Source organism: Penicillium psychrofluorescens, assembly GCF_964197705.1.
Source record: "Penicillium psychrofluorescens genome assembly, chromosome: 6".
Taxonomy (NCBI): Eukaryota; Fungi; Ascomycota; class Eurotiomycetes; order Eurotiales; family Aspergillaceae; genus Penicillium; species Penicillium psychrofluorescens.
In genome coordinates, this window is record NC_133444.1 from 113,467 (window position 1) to 127,626 (window position 14,160).

A 14,160-nucleotide genomic window follows, 5' to 3' on the forward strand; every position below is an offset into this window, starting at 1 on the left:
GATGATGGAAAGGAAAGAAGAGAGATGGGGGGCGAAAGACGACGAGTGTATTTATCTAATGCGCTGACAAGGCTGAGACAACGTAGCCGCACCGCCCGGTACGTGCCGGATACTTGGCACACGCGGATGATGCACACTGCAAACAAAGTACTTACGAAGTACCAGCTGATCAATCACGCCGTCAGTCAGTTCTCCCTTAGTTGTCAATAACAGTAGCTAATAGTTAACCATCTGGTAATAAATCATCAACGGTGAATACCTAACAAGGGCACTATGTCCATGCCAAGGCAGCCCCCAAGGCAAACAGTTCAAAACAAACAGTGGCGGCGGGGCCGGTCGCTAATGAACCCGGTCGAGTGTCTCACAGTAGTAGTGGAGTAATATGAAATTACATCGCAAGGAAACAAGGTACTGCTTCCAACTCCCAGCCCTGTACAGTATGTAGTCTATCCTTCTATACAAACCAACCGGAGCTCGAAGGACCCGACACATCTTTAGAATAACATCAGCCGAAAAGAGAACGCTGCAGAGAAACGAACAAAAAGACGGATATATACACAACAACACGAAGAAATCATCTAGTCGTCAAAAAGCTTCTTCATGAACTTGTGCGCCAGTTCGACACCGAGGCTATTTCACAAGGTCAGCAGAATTCCCAGAACACTGTTGCAGAAAACTTACAAAGTAGCTGCGTTGGCCGGCACGGCACGCGCCAGAGCTGGGCCAAAGCCGGGGAAGAAGGCCTTGAAACCTCCACTGGCATATACGGCGCTGATGGTGCCGCCGATCGTCGGCTTGCCGGGGGCACTTTGCAGACGGGACTTGATCGTGTCGACGGGGAAGACTGGAATCCACATGGCAATACCGGCCGCACCACCGGCAGTCAGGACCGCGGGCAGGGACAGTTCACCGGTCACGTTGCCATTCTCATCCTTGGGGGTCAGCGACCGCTTGATGTACTCGTAGGCCGCGAAGTAAGCTGCGGATCCCGGACCATCACGCGCCAGCGTCATGGCGCTGCCACGGAAGACACTGCGAACTCCGCCCTCCTTGTACAGCTGACGGACCACGTCCATGCCGCCAGAATACTTGGGCTTCTGGCCCGGGGGCGGTGGGTTCTGGCCCTGGATCTGGAGGAGCACCTTGACGCGCTCGAAGGGAGCGGTAATCAAAGTCATGGGGATGGCGGAGAAGAAGCCGGCGGCGGAGATCTGCGCGATCGAGTACTGGGAGGTGTTGTTCTTCACTGGAACCTCCGACATCTTGCCGACAAGAGTCTTGCCCACGTCATAACCCTGGAGGCGGGTGGTTAAAATCACTGTGATACGGTGCGAGCTTGGTTACATACCCAAAAGCTGACGGCAACTATTCAATCAAAATCATGTTAGTTTCAGGATCATAGATTGGGCGATCCACAAGCCATTGGAGCGGTTGGCGCAAGCACTTACACATCGGAGTCACTCCCACCAACGGCGCCGACACACCGGCGTACAGTCCCTAAGCCAACAGTCAACAACAGTCCCAGACCTCAATTGCTTGCGAGGGATACATACCCGCGCCAGACCCTCCCGGGCGACGGTTCTCCTCACCACATCCATGGCACCCGAGTAGACGCCCTTCTCGGCAGTCTGCAGGCGCACCTTGACCAGGTCGAAGGGGTGTCCCACCACCACGGCGCAGAGACCACCCGCAGCACCAGCGGCAAGCGAACGGAGCTGGACAATGGTCTGGTTCACAGCTTTCGCCTCGACGGCCTTGACCTCATCCTTGAGCTTCGGCGGGGGCGAGGTGGAACTCGACATTGTGGGCGGGATTAGGGGCGAGTCGGAGGATAGGAGGGGGTGGAGGAAAAGCGAGGACAAAGAGGGAAGAGAGGAGAGAAGAGCAGTGAGAATGGAAGGAAGGAAGAAGGAAGAAGAGCAAGCTGGGGGGGAAAATAATAATGAACGAGGGCCGAAACCGAGACTCGGTGTGCGCGAAGCCGATGTTTCCCTTGGATATCCCCGGATGACTTGGGCCGAGGTTCGGGAGGCGGTGAAACGGGCGCCGAGTGGTGGTACAGACAGTATAGGGTGAACTCACTGCAGATATATCCAGTCCGATTAGAGGGTAGGACGAAATGAGTGTCGATGTACTAGGGAATATTGTCTGCAAGTAGCAAGCAACACGCGGTGGCGGTGATCCGGGTGAACGGGAAACTTAGGGCAACGCCGGCTGACGCTCCCCGTTTCCCCGCGGAAGAGAGGGCTTGGACGAACCAATTAATGAATGACTCCGGGGGTTCGGGTGTTTATCAAATATTCACAGGCATTGAGATACTCTCTTGATTCAACAATACCACCTGCTACACAGTACTATTCTTGCAATGTTCAATCACATGGGAATCATCATGTGGGTGGAGCATGACTTCATTAGGACTAAAAAAGGACTAACTGATCCTTGTACTACATACTTTCTTCCTCTCCATTATTACTTCCTCCGCAATATCCCCAAGGAGCGATCTTGCTTACAACACCAGCATCGCAGCCAGACCCAGGACAGCGGCACCGCTGCCGACGGTGGCCATGGGCATAGCCGCGCCAGTGGATGTCGAGCTAGAGCCCTTGTTGCCAGAGCCCGAGCCAGAGCCAGAGCCTGAGCCAGAGCCTGAGCCAGAGCCTGAGCCAGAGCCTGATCCAGAGCCCGAGCCTGATCCATTGCTGCTGCCCGAGCCCGAGCCCGATCCATTGCCAGTGCCCGTCTGAGACGCTCCCGTGTTGGTCTTGGTGCCGGTCTGCATGGTGGTCCAGGTAGTGGCATCGGTTCCAGTGCCCGAAGTTATGGTAGTCTAATGTCCCAGTCAGTAAAATCATCATAAAAGAAGTGCAAGGGTCTCACCATGTGCTCATTGCCGGTCTTGGTTGTAGCCTCAGTGTTGGTCATAGTGGCCGTGGGCTGGCCATTGGCGCCAGTCAACGTGGTGGTCTGGGTCATGATGCTGGTAGTCGCACTACCAGCAGTGCCAGAGCTAGATCCAGATCCAGAGCCGGAGCCGGAGCCACCTAGGAATTCATAGTCAGTTTTAAGCACATATCTTCCTACGGGGGCAACGTACCAGGGCAGTTGGATAGAGCCATTTGGACAGCCTCTTGCGGGTTGGAGCCGGGACAGGCCTGGTCGGTGCAGTCACGGACACCCCACTGGTAGTCCTGGCTCTTGCACAAGCAGGTCATGTCGCCAGACGAGCAGCCCAGCTCGGACGCCTTGGCATTCATGTTTGAGATGCACATGTTCTATATATCATGTGAGCACTGCTAGTTAACCACATCAAGATGCGCGCCACTCACAGCGCAGTCCGAGGTGCTCATATCGGCGGCAGTCACCATGCCAACAGCGGCAAACAGGGCCAGCGCAACGGGGGAGAAAGACTTCATGTTGTCGGTTGTGGGAGATTAGATCAGTATCAACACAATTCGATAGAAGCTGGCAGCGGCTGGGGGCAGAGAGCTGAAGGTAGACAAGACGGACTGGGAATAAGATGAGCCAAGCCGCTCCCAGGGGACATTCGTCGTTTATAAAGGGCCGGCAGGGAAATTAGCTGGAATCAAAACACTGCATGCATCCTCCCTTTGTCGACGGAAACACTAGCACTTTCCCCAGACCGAAAAGACTGGTCCATCAGAACCCCCGTTCTACCCAGCCACCATCGAGGATCGACCGCGCGAATTACCTTGATGATGAAGGAGCGGCCGAGCTACTTCTCCTTGTTGTGCTCCCCAGCCAACGTGGCTAGTGAAAAATTCCACGGGTCTGTTCCTGAAGGCCACATGAAGTCATTCACCGCAAACCCTTGCGGCAGATTGGCTCTGTAAAAAGCTGAATCGAGATCTGGAATAAGGATCGATCGCCCAGTCGCGATAGTGCGCACCTTAGTTGGGCGACAGTGCCGATGTGATAGGTCCGTCTCGATCACCAGGGTCCATCCAGCTCAGTTGGGCCGGTATTATGATGATTTGAGTTTCCAGGGATTTTCCTTGGGCTGTGATCAGTGAGGAGCTCGGCCCTGCAGCGACCTCCAATTTCTACTGGAGAGATAGGCGAGTTGGCTGATTCAGGAGTACCCGAGGGTTCGTCTAGAAGAGCCCTGGGATGATACAAAATATTCATCCTTGATGATTCCAGGCATGCACACGAAACAAAGGAGTCGAGAACGGAACTCATAAACAGGTACTCGGTGGCGCTGGGTGATCGGCAGCTAATCCATCTCATAGTTCGGTGATAGATCCAAACGCCCGACGCGCTATTGATCCGGCCGGTGCAACTTCCAGTCACCGCCAGTTGTGGCTGGGCTGAATGGCAACAGCCACAGCCCACATCGGAAGACTCTTGACCGGGTACTCCGCGATAACTATTATTATTTTCGAAACACATAATTGAATTTTAAATGTCCATTCAGTTGGTTGGTTGATTGCTGACAGTCAAGGCTCACCACGTGTGGGCCAGCCATTCATTAATCAGCCACTATTTACCGTCGTGGATATCTTCAGCTTGATTGATTGTTAATCATTCCAGCCGGAAAGAATGGTGGAGATCAACCCAGGCCAGTATGTTTGCGACTGCCTAAAGACGTATGAACGGCGTATGGTCCTTCCGCTCAGTAGTAGCTTAGCGTACCACTGACGCTCCGTCACAGGCGACTTGTTTCTGCGTCATCGCCGGCGGTGCCAGCGGCCAAAAAAGTCGACCACGCGCCGAAAGGCCTGCGACGCGTGCGTCCAGGCCAAAGCAAGATGCAGCTACACGCACCCGACGTGTTCCCGATGTGTCACGAGAGGCATTCCTTGCGTCTACGCCTCCCAGCCCACGGGTGAGATTGGCACAGACAGCGGACAGCCAGCGCCTGTCGATAGTGGTCCAGATTTTATTTCACCTCGAGATAGTCTAGCCTGGGACCTACAAGGGATCGGCTGGCCCAACAACAGTCTCGACTTGCCCGTGGATCTGCCTACGCCCTCGCCTTTCTTAGCCGCGGCTCCGCCGTCAGAGGCTGGCCAAGCCGAGCAGGACTCGGTGTACGATTTCATGCATGGAGAAAACCTAGTTTCTCCACCAGCACTCTTTAATCCACCCATGTCTAGGTCAAAAACCATGGGATCGAATCTCACTCCGCCCGCAGAGTCAAACCTTCGTGGCTTAGTGCATCTAGTGTGTCAATACCCCCAATTGCTTCTTCGCAATGAATTCTGCACTCCTTTCCTCCATCAGGAACTGTATGACGAAGCCACCCCCGATGTAACAACGCTAGAAAGAACCTCTATGGCCATTTGCTGCGGAGCTGCTATGGAGACGCAGGACGGAGCGCGCTTTACCAGACGCACAATGGATGCGGAGCGACGTAGGTTGATTGATGCCTATCCATCCTACCAATGCATGCAGCAATGGGATGCTCTGCATGCCATGCTGGTATACGAAATTTTGGAACTGAAAGCATCATCACAACAAGAAACCGAAAGCTGGAAGCAGAAGCCGAACAGGAAAGGTCTGAAATCGCCCTTCCTTGCCAAAATGACGCAATATTATACCAATTGCCACCTTGAAACCCCCAGTGAAGATCTTCTAGCGTCTTCAGGCGTGTCGCCGATGCAGACTTTGGAGCAGTGGCGGGTTGCAGAAACATCCCGACGGACCATATTTTTGGCCCATGTCGTACATTTCCTGAGCAATTATGATTTCAAGAGCGGGAAACAATCCATATATTATGAGCCACTCGACGACGATATGCTCCTGAACTTGCCTTTACCTTGTAGTCATGCTCTTTGGACCGCACGGAACGAGCAGGAGTGGAAATTTACCATTGAGTTCCAGCAAAACAATATCCCTCCGATGACCGGTGTCCCATCCGCCTCACACTCTCTGGGAGCAGCGGGAATGACCCTTCAGCACCTACTGTCAAATTTCAATAAAGAATTTCTGCGGACGATTTTTACTCGCAGTTCGGGTTTTGGAGGGTCCGATGAGTTGCGAGATCTGATTGTCCTTTGCGCTCTGGAACAGTTCCCCTGACACGAACAAACTGTCAATAAAAAATACTCAATCAAATGTCTTCAATTGATCTGGAACATTTCTCATTGACACTCTGCCTCCGACATCCGATACCTGCCCATCGGAGTTGGGTGGTCGCGACCAGGAAACTCCGATCGCTATCGACTTCAACCATCTCCGATCACTGACAAACCATGAATTATCCTACCACATATAAGAGGAGGTTGTGTCTGCAACATGCACTGCCACTCGGAGGCATTCAGCTGTCTTTATTTTCCTTTTCTACTTATCACCGCTCAACATGATCTCCAAAATTGCTGCCACTAACCCTTCAGGCAACATGCATCGCCTGCTTGGAGGCATCCTGATCGGGCGCAATATCCCGGCGACAACCGACGGAGAAACGAATAACACTACTTCCTTGACTGAAGCGTGGGGTTTACGGTCGGGCGTGTATACTCCACGCCAGCTGGTAGAAAGTTTTTCACCTTTACTGGACGTCGTAGTCCACCGACTTGGAAGCGATCCACCAAATTCAAAGCCTGCTCGTGTTCGGCTTCTAGATAATCTCGCTGCCAATTTGGCTACCGATACGCGCGAAGCCACCCTTCGCCTCGCGGAGCCCCTCGACGTTTCGCGACAAGAAATGAAGGACCAGGCAGCACGAATCGGCAAGTCACTGGTTCAGTGGGCTCGCGAGTCTCACACCAAATCATTTGACCCGAGCATGCATCTCCGCAGTCCTTGTGAGGGCCACTTGCTCATTCCGTCCAACGTGGACTTGATGTTCGGTGACCGAAGCCAACCGCACTTGATGCAGTTGTTTAACGAGTACATGCACCAGATGGTCCTACTTCGCGATGCGCTTCTCCCATTTCAGAATTACCAGGATGTCCTCATACCTATCGATGGCGAAGCTGCGAGAGGTATTCGCCATTTGGAGTCTGCCAGGGCCCAATTTCTTGCCGAGATGCTCACGAAACATACAACCCAGAAGGGGGTCACGTCCTATGCCAAAACGCTTTTGGCACCAAAGCTCTTCTCTACCGCTTCTGTTGGTTATGGTTTTCAGTATGCGCATGGTGCTGTTCTGCCAGCGTTCCTAGCTGGTGGTTCAACCTCGCTGCATTTGCTGCACTATATTCCGGCAATAATTGAGCCCAGCACAACAGACATCCTATTCGACTATCAGTTTGACGATTACTATTCTGCACCTCGGCTTGAGATACCCGCGGGTATGCCGGTTAACGCATCTGCTCTTAGCTTCCCGGGAGAAGAGCCATCTCCGGTCCAAGACGTCTCAGTGGGTCTAATTCCTTTTTCGGAGAAGGGGAGTCAGCTTGAACTACGGATCGAGTTTAAATGCGGGTATTGCGCCGCTATTGACCTAGGGCAAATTGCTCGTGGGCATCGGTACTCATACTTTGCACGGCAATCCACTTCTTTCCCAGAAAACAACGAAACCTTAAATGGTGCTACGGCTGAGGCTCAAAAGACTCCTGCATCTGTCATTGTTCACCACTCCACTACCATCCTCAAGACACCCAACACAGGTCTCCTGAGTGCCAAAGCAGGTGGTGTCCATGTGATTCCTGCCGTTGATCCTATTGTCGCTCTGGCTATCTTGGGGAAGCTGTATCCTGAGAATGTGGTCTTGCTGCCTCGAAATGAGGTGCTAGGTCAGACCGAAAATGCTGGTAAAGGGTTTGAGCCCAAGTTTGTGATTTGGGGCGGTGTTGAGCGTGGTAGACTGAAGGGTGTTTTTTGAGAAGCTCGATTGTTTGGAAGTCGATTTGTGATAAGGTATATGTGTTTCAATTAATACCAATTATCATAATTGCTGAATTTCAGGCTTTCTTGAGTCTAGTGGATGCCCTGATTTCGCTGACAGCTAAATGAATTAGGGTTCCGGAGTTGGCTGGTCGTTCACCGGAGTTCCATACACAACTTATCTTAAGAACTCTGTGGGGCCTAGAATATTCCACTTCCTGATGAACCGACATAATGTAAATCAAGGATTGGTGTTACTCTTTCTACTGTCCTGAATGAACGAGCCGGTACGTAGCTGTGGTCGTGTGGATCGGTACAATCCGGTGGGTCCCGATCCACCGGCCCGAGTGCAAGAAAAAGTTTTCACGGCATCCACAAATGGACTCATACCCAAAGGAAGGGCAAAAAATGACCGACGCAGGGGTCGAACCTGCAATCTCTTGATTCGTAGTCAAGCGCCTTGCCATTGGGCCAGCCGGCCAACGTTGAAGTCTTATATTCAGATGGTGATTTGCATTGTAGAACGAATGGGGTATAAGTGAATACACATGAGCCTCTGCTCAGACCGCTAGATAGCATATGAAAAGAAAACGAACGAAATGCTGAGCAACCATGCATAACCATGCCAAAGAACGCCGAAGGATGATTTGATAACCATCATGCTATGACCGACCGAGACACCTCTCATACCCCTTCCGAGTCAGTCTCATAAATATCAGGCATCCTCACTCGCTTCTTCTCAACGAAAAGTCCATTATCAATGGATGGGACGCGAGAGTGCCGCCGGCGGTGTCGGCGAGCCCGATGCCTGCGGCGAGCGGACAGAGACATCCCAATCATTCCAATGACAAACCCACCCGCGTAAGCCAGCGTACCCGCCATGGCGCCGAGAGCAATGGGCAGCACGAATGCGCGCCAGGTCCGGGAATGTTGTGGAAAATCCGATCCAGTATGGGAGGGAGAAGCGCGAAATGGTGAGTATGTACCGTCGCCTTGGAACGACTTGGTGGCTGCATCGGGCGCAGACATCGCATCTAGGGAGCTCGCGGTTCCTGATGGCGGAGCATCATCTTGAGAGGAAGACTGCACGCTGCTCAACAAGGAGTCTACTTTGGAGCTCCACCAGTTCATCTGCCACGGCCGCGGCTTTGACACTGGGCGAGTATCGTGGATTGCGCTACCGGGCCCAATCCCGACACTCTTGATGACATTGTCTCCATCGCTAGACCTGAGAAGGTCCACCACCACCGCATTCGTCGTAACTGGCTTGCCGTGCAGGTCGAGCAGTTCTACGCGGAGACGCATCAAGCCTGCGGCCATGCCCGAACCTTCTGTCGACAGCGGGCGCACATCCAAAGAATATGAAAGGATACTGTCATCGTCTTGAAGGACTTCGTTGGAGTCGCGATATTGCGACGCGTGTAATCGCATAGACGCTGATGGAGGAAAAATCGGATCGTCGTTGGCGCAAACGATGCCATTTTGAACGGACCAGGTGATTGACTATGAGGCGTTGATTAAATTTTGAGCTGCCAAGAAAAAAACGATTATTGTGCCTACCAAATAGGACTCGGCGGCACTTTTCAGGGAAGCGTCGTCGTAGGAGGAGTGAGGGAGGTACGGGAGCAGTAATTCATGAGCGCGGGAGTCGGCATTGGATAGAGATGCGACTGCGACTCTGCTCAGGCACAGAGTGAACCACCAAGCCGCCCGCATCGTGTTCAGGAGAAAAAAAAAGAGCGAGAGAGAATTGAACGGGGAATAGAGTTCCAATACGAAACCGGGGGGATATGATGTGTTCTTAAACGAGCCCACGAAGTCAGGCGCGGATGGCCTGATCTGCCAAGCCCAGGGCTATGCGACGTGAAATGGACCCGGAGTGTACTAGGTCGTGGCAAAAATAGAGCGAGCATCCTGATTAGTTCACTATTTGTGAGCAGCTAGGCCGAATCGCTGGTGCCTATTGTGCGGCTCTGTGGAGACGAGGCTGTGGCGGAGAGCAACGGAGAGCAAATGGGGGCCAGGAATCGTTGCTCGCCCTGAAACCCGTTTGAGACCCTTTCCATGATTCTGGCCGGGAGGTAGCATTGGCAGCGGCAAATCCGCGATCCGAGGCCCCGAGGATAGACGGATCCCCGACTCACCGATCAACAAACAGAAGGATCCCCCGATCGGTCGGCTTACTAGCCTCCCTCATGCATCATCCCTCTGCGATGTGACCTGGCTCCTAAAGCTGGTTGGTGGACAATTGAGGAGAAAGCTCTTCACCGATATTTGATGAGTAAGGTACAATTCAGTTCGAGGGGGAACAACTCATTGAGTCTGTACAGCGCATAGCTTTAAGAGGCACTAGATCACCGCCGTAGCTACGTACCCCAAAAATATATCTCATCGTCCTTTGCCAGCCCAGTAATTACACGGATCATACCGACGCAAAACATTATTGAGTCACGATGGTTCATAGTAAGGTGCCGTCTGCCAGAAGCGACACCGCGGATTGTTCGTGGGGTCGCGCATGGGAGAAATAGATTGGCTCGCGATATTCATCAACTGCCCACGGTGGCCGTGTCGGGGGAACGTCGGAGCAAGACAGGAAACAGGCACGCCAGACTGTACAAAGCTAGTGAACCAGTCCTGCATCACCATTGCCACGGTGACGTTGGCGACAGTCGAGTCGGACGCGCCAGCCCCGTCGCTGTAGAAGGTGTAGGCGACATCCTGTCCATGCAGTGCCGGGGGAATGCTGAACTCGTAGGCAAATGTCTGGTTGTGGAAAGCCCGGTTGATGTAGTCCGTGTTGCAGATGAAGATCAACTCCGAGACAAGAAAAGCATCGCGCTGAATGCTGTTTGTATAGCCGTAGGTGCCGTCGTAAATCGGAGGGTACAGCACCTGCGTGACGTACTTGGTCACATTAGGCCGCACATACTCAAATTCTTGCTTTAGTTGGCTCGCAAGATAGCTGCTGTTGCGACTGGCTGGCGAGGTAAAAAGGAGCCCTTCGTCGGCATTGTGTCCGACCATGACATTGAGATTGTGATCAAAATTGCCCTCCAGCAGAAGCTGTCCGGGTAGTGCCGGAACAAAAGTGCCGTCGACGACGGGTCCATATGTGAATGCGCCATAAGAGGACTTGGTGCCCACTTGATATGCGTTGGCAGCGATCAATTTCTTCGACGGCAGGCGGCGCGCCTCCTCCACACTAGTGACATTCAGGATAGTCAGAAATTGCTGCAGTGTCTGTTCCTGCTGCTTTTCTGCGGGCATTGGGACCCAGCCGGGACTTTGAACAATTGCTTGTTGGAACGGCGATGGTCCTGCGTTGCCACCGTAGGCCGTGATCTGATGCATAACTGACCCTCCGCCGGCAGACTCTCCCATGATGGTGACTCGTCGGGAGTCTCCGCCAAAGAGATGGATATTTTTATACACCCAGTCTAGCGCGAACCGCTGGTCATGGAGCGCGGCATTTGCTGTCCCATTCGCCTTGAGACTTTTCCCAGAGAGCCACCCAAACGCGCCCAGCTGGCAATGGATGACAAGTTAGATATCCTGGTGCACAATACTTGCTGTCAGACTTACCCGATAGTTCATTGCAACGAAGACAATGCCATCACCGGAGACTGTACTGCGGTGGACCAACCCGGAAGCGTCCGAACTGCTTTTGTCTCCCATAGTATAGCCTCCGCCATAGATCCACACCAGCACCGGAGCTAGTTTATCATTGGGAATATAGGATTTATTCTGGGCACGATCAAAGATTTTTTTCGGGACAACCACATCCAAGAACAAGCAGTCCTCGGTGGTCCGAGGATCCAGCTTGGCGGGCGTATACGGGTAGGAAGAGATGTTGGTTGACTGGTTAAAGGTGGTGTTGTAGAGGATACTTAGAAGAAATGGCTCCTCGATATCTTGTTCCCACAGCGGTGCGGCTGAAGGGCACACTATACCGACAGAGCCATTCTGGACCTGTGAACGGTTTGTCGTTGGCAGGGCGGGTGCCCTGAATCTTAGATCACCCAGCGGCGGCGCAGCATAGCGGATATTGCTAAAGTTGTAGAGGCCTAGAGAGCTCTAACCATACTGTCAGCCTTGTAAAAACTTAGTAAATTGCGAGTTGAGCGTACATTGAATGAAAACGCCTGGTGGCGCTCGTATCCAAGGTCGACGATAGGTAACTTAGACGCAAAACAGACTGACACCAGTAGCAGGAAGTGCAGTAAAAAACCCATAGTGATTCGTTTGTTACATCGCAACAGGCAGTCCTGTCGGCCTCAGACCTTTATATATCTATCGGGAGGGGTATGAGCGCATCTTTAGCCGATCTATGCAAGCTGCAAAACCAAGGGCAAGTCCATGTAAATTGAAGTGGAGCTAATATTCGAACCAGCGGAGTTAGCGGGCATATTCAAATCTTGTTTCTGGCATAAAGATCAAAGCTGTCAATCATGGTCCGTTCGACAGATCCGTGGATACATTCATGATCCATCCCTCGCGGCAAGTGTCGAAAAAGAGAATTATGAACAAGCATTTTTTCTAGCGCTCTCATCAAAGGGTTGCCACTGCGAATTCCCTGCAAAATAGGTGAAAATAAAATAAATCGCAAAGCAATATGATGTCAATGACGGATCCGGCTCGATCCGAGGCCTGAATCGTGCGGGGTTTTGCGCCTCGCTTCCTATACGAGCGGCGCCCTCAACCACACTGCACGGATGCTACGCTCAATCAGGCTCTTTGCCCGAGCTTCATACCAATGCGACATTCGTCGAGTCCAAGACTACGAGCATAAGCCACGATACTACTGATGCGGGGGCTCATGGACCCGCCAGCCTTGTTCGGGTGTTGTTGCCTTGAATAAACTAAATTTGGTATCTGGATACTACACGTAAAGAATCAAAAAGAATTCTGAGGAAGCCAGGAGCACAAGTCTATACGAGTTGGGGTTTTGCAATTTCTACCGATCCATCACTTCCCGAATCTTATATGCGAACATCTCGTTCGAGGGCACCTCATGCTCGTTCTCTAGCTTCTGAGCGGATTCCACGCCTGCTGCTGGCACGCGGTACTCAAATCGTTTCCCAGGTGCTGGGAGCTTTCCATCTGGGAGAGCATACGGGAAGGGAAGATACTCGGGCATCAGTCCCAACTGAACCAGAACAGTTGCTTGGTCCCATGCAATGTGCTCGTGGTAGAGCCGGTCTCCTCGAATGTTGACTACAGACGTGAAAGGAATCCGAAGAGGTTTACCTGTTGGTGGAACCCCGGGAATACTAGATGTTATGCATTAGCTTTTCTCTCGTCGCATAGACATAAACAAAATCTACTTACAGCCAAGGAATATGCTTTTCATGAGTTAAGCAGAAGATGAACTCGTCCACAATGCGGTCGGAACCCACCGTCCGACTAATGAGTTCTAGAGCCGTGTCGTCCGGATTGGCGAAGATGAAGTGATTCAGATAGAAATGGCTTAGCCGTGCTCGTCCAATCCCACCAGTCAACTATTACTGTTTAATGGGGTGCTTCTATCAAGAAATGTTCCTGGTGCACATACCGTGGGAACGTGGTTCACATATGGCTCCTGCACCATGGTAGCCATCGTCTTTTCGACGGAACGATCCCCAAATTCATAGTAGGTATGCTCATCCCAGATCTTTTCAAGGTCAAAGTATGGCCCGTTAAGATGTTTCTTGATAAATGCCACGCTCCGCGTGTGGGCAACTCCTGCGGTCGAGATCTTGAACTTTGGATGGCCGGGAATCGTGAAGGCAGGAGAAGAGATATCGGGATATACATGGACAACCTGAGCCTTGTCGCTCTGAGGCGGGTCTTCTACGGGCAAAGAGGCATGCAGCATCGACACCGGGCGATCGGGGGTGTTCCACGAATCAAAGTAGACTACCGCCTCCGGGTTGTCGACAGCTAAGATTTCACACAACCCGTCCTCGAATTCTGGATCATAGTCACTTTTCGAGCCGTACACTACAGACCGTTAGTTCCAAATGTTCCATCAATCACGAATCTCATACCAATCAGTCCGAATTTGCCCTGATCACACTCGGGGAGCGCGGTGAGTCCGTCCTTGGCTGTTTTGATCAAAGCCAACAGCGTGGCCAGGTCCTTGCTGGACTGCACATCGATAGTAATCTGCACTACTGCAAAGCTTTCTTCTGCCCACTTTTGCAGCGGCTCGGGGTCAAGACTTTTGTTGTCTTGCTGACAGCCCGCATAGCATGCAGGACGTAGAAGAATTAGGCCGGGGCCATGACCACATCGCGAGAGTGGCGGCTGCAAAGTGGCATTCACTGCCAGTTCCACTGGGTTTGCCGAGGGCAGCTGGGCAGTCTCAGCCATTGTTGGTTGGCGCGAGGC

General features: G+C 52.4%; 7 protein-coding genes and 1 non-coding gene across 8 annotated transcripts; 2 read left to right on the top strand and 6 right to left on the bottom strand.

Moving 5' to 3' along the window:
- Window positions 1-578: 578 nt before the first annotated feature.
- On the bottom strand, window positions 579-1,802 carry PFLUO_LOCUS8550 (carnitine transporter; the record flags this gene model as incomplete). The annotated part of the gene is made up of 5 exons (XM_073786296.1): window positions 579-630; window positions 682-1,295; window positions 1,349-1,365; window positions 1,449-1,497; window positions 1,554-1,802. The coding sequence occupies 5 exons, from the start codon at window positions 1,800-1,802 to the stop codon at window positions 579-581; spliced, it is 981 nt and encodes a 326-aa protein (XP_073642566.1).
- Window positions 1,803-2,506: 704 nt separating this feature from the next.
- Window positions 2,507-3,413, bottom strand: PFLUO_LOCUS8551 (uncharacterized protein; the record flags this gene model as incomplete). The annotated part of the gene is made up of 4 exons (XM_073786297.1): window positions 2,507-2,827; window positions 2,878-3,041; window positions 3,095-3,272; window positions 3,327-3,413. The coding sequence occupies 4 exons, from the start codon at window positions 3,411-3,413 to the stop codon at window positions 2,507-2,509; spliced, it is 750 nt and encodes a 249-aa protein (XP_073642567.1).
- Window positions 3,414-5,358: 1,945 nt separating this feature from the next.
- PFLUO_LOCUS8552 (uncharacterized protein) lies at window positions 5,359-6,042 on the top strand (the record flags this gene model as incomplete). Its single annotated transcript, XM_073786298.1, has 1 exon — window positions 5,359-6,042. One exon carries the CDS (start codon window positions 5,359-5,361, stop codon window positions 6,040-6,042), a length of 684 nt encoding a protein of 227 aa, XP_073642568.1.
- A 319-nt stretch (window positions 6,043-6,361) lies between these two features.
- On the top strand, window positions 6,362-7,789 carry PFLUO_LOCUS8553 (uncharacterized protein; the record flags this gene model as incomplete). The annotated part of the gene is made up of 1 exon (XM_073786300.1): window positions 6,362-7,789. One exon carries the CDS (start codon window positions 6,362-6,364, stop codon window positions 7,787-7,789), a length of 1,428 nt encoding a protein of 475 aa, XP_073642569.1.
- Window positions 7,790-8,200: 411 nt separating this feature from the next.
- PFLUO_LOCUS8554 lies at window positions 8,201-8,272 on the bottom strand. The gene has a single exon. It is a non-coding gene; the product is annotated as a tRNA-Arg (tRNA).
- A 203-nt stretch (window positions 8,273-8,475) lies between these two features.
- Window positions 8,476-9,507, bottom strand: PFLUO_LOCUS8555 (uncharacterized protein; the record flags this gene model as incomplete). The annotated part of the gene is made up of 2 exons (XM_073786301.1): window positions 8,476-9,294; window positions 9,352-9,507. 2 exons carry the CDS (start codon window positions 9,505-9,507, stop codon window positions 8,476-8,478), a joined length of 975 nt encoding a protein of 324 aa, XP_073642570.1.
- A 732-nt stretch (window positions 9,508-10,239) lies between these two features.
- On the bottom strand, window positions 10,240-12,023 carry PFLUO_LOCUS8556 (uncharacterized protein; the record flags this gene model as incomplete). Its single annotated transcript, XM_073786302.1, has 3 exons — window positions 10,240-11,316; window positions 11,374-11,865; window positions 11,919-12,023. The coding sequence occupies 3 exons, from the start codon at window positions 12,021-12,023 to the stop codon at window positions 10,240-10,242; spliced, it is 1,674 nt and encodes a 557-aa protein (XP_073642571.1).
- A 722-nt stretch (window positions 12,024-12,745) lies between these two features.
- Window positions 12,746-14,142, bottom strand: PFLUO_LOCUS8557 (uncharacterized protein; the record flags this gene model as incomplete). Its single annotated transcript, XM_073786303.1, has 4 exons — window positions 12,746-13,061; window positions 13,120-13,289; window positions 13,343-13,770; window positions 13,818-14,142. The coding sequence occupies 4 exons, from the start codon at window positions 14,140-14,142 to the stop codon at window positions 12,746-12,748; spliced, it is 1,239 nt and encodes a 412-aa protein (XP_073642572.1).
- Between the last annotated feature and the right edge of the window lie 18 nt (window positions 14,143-14,160).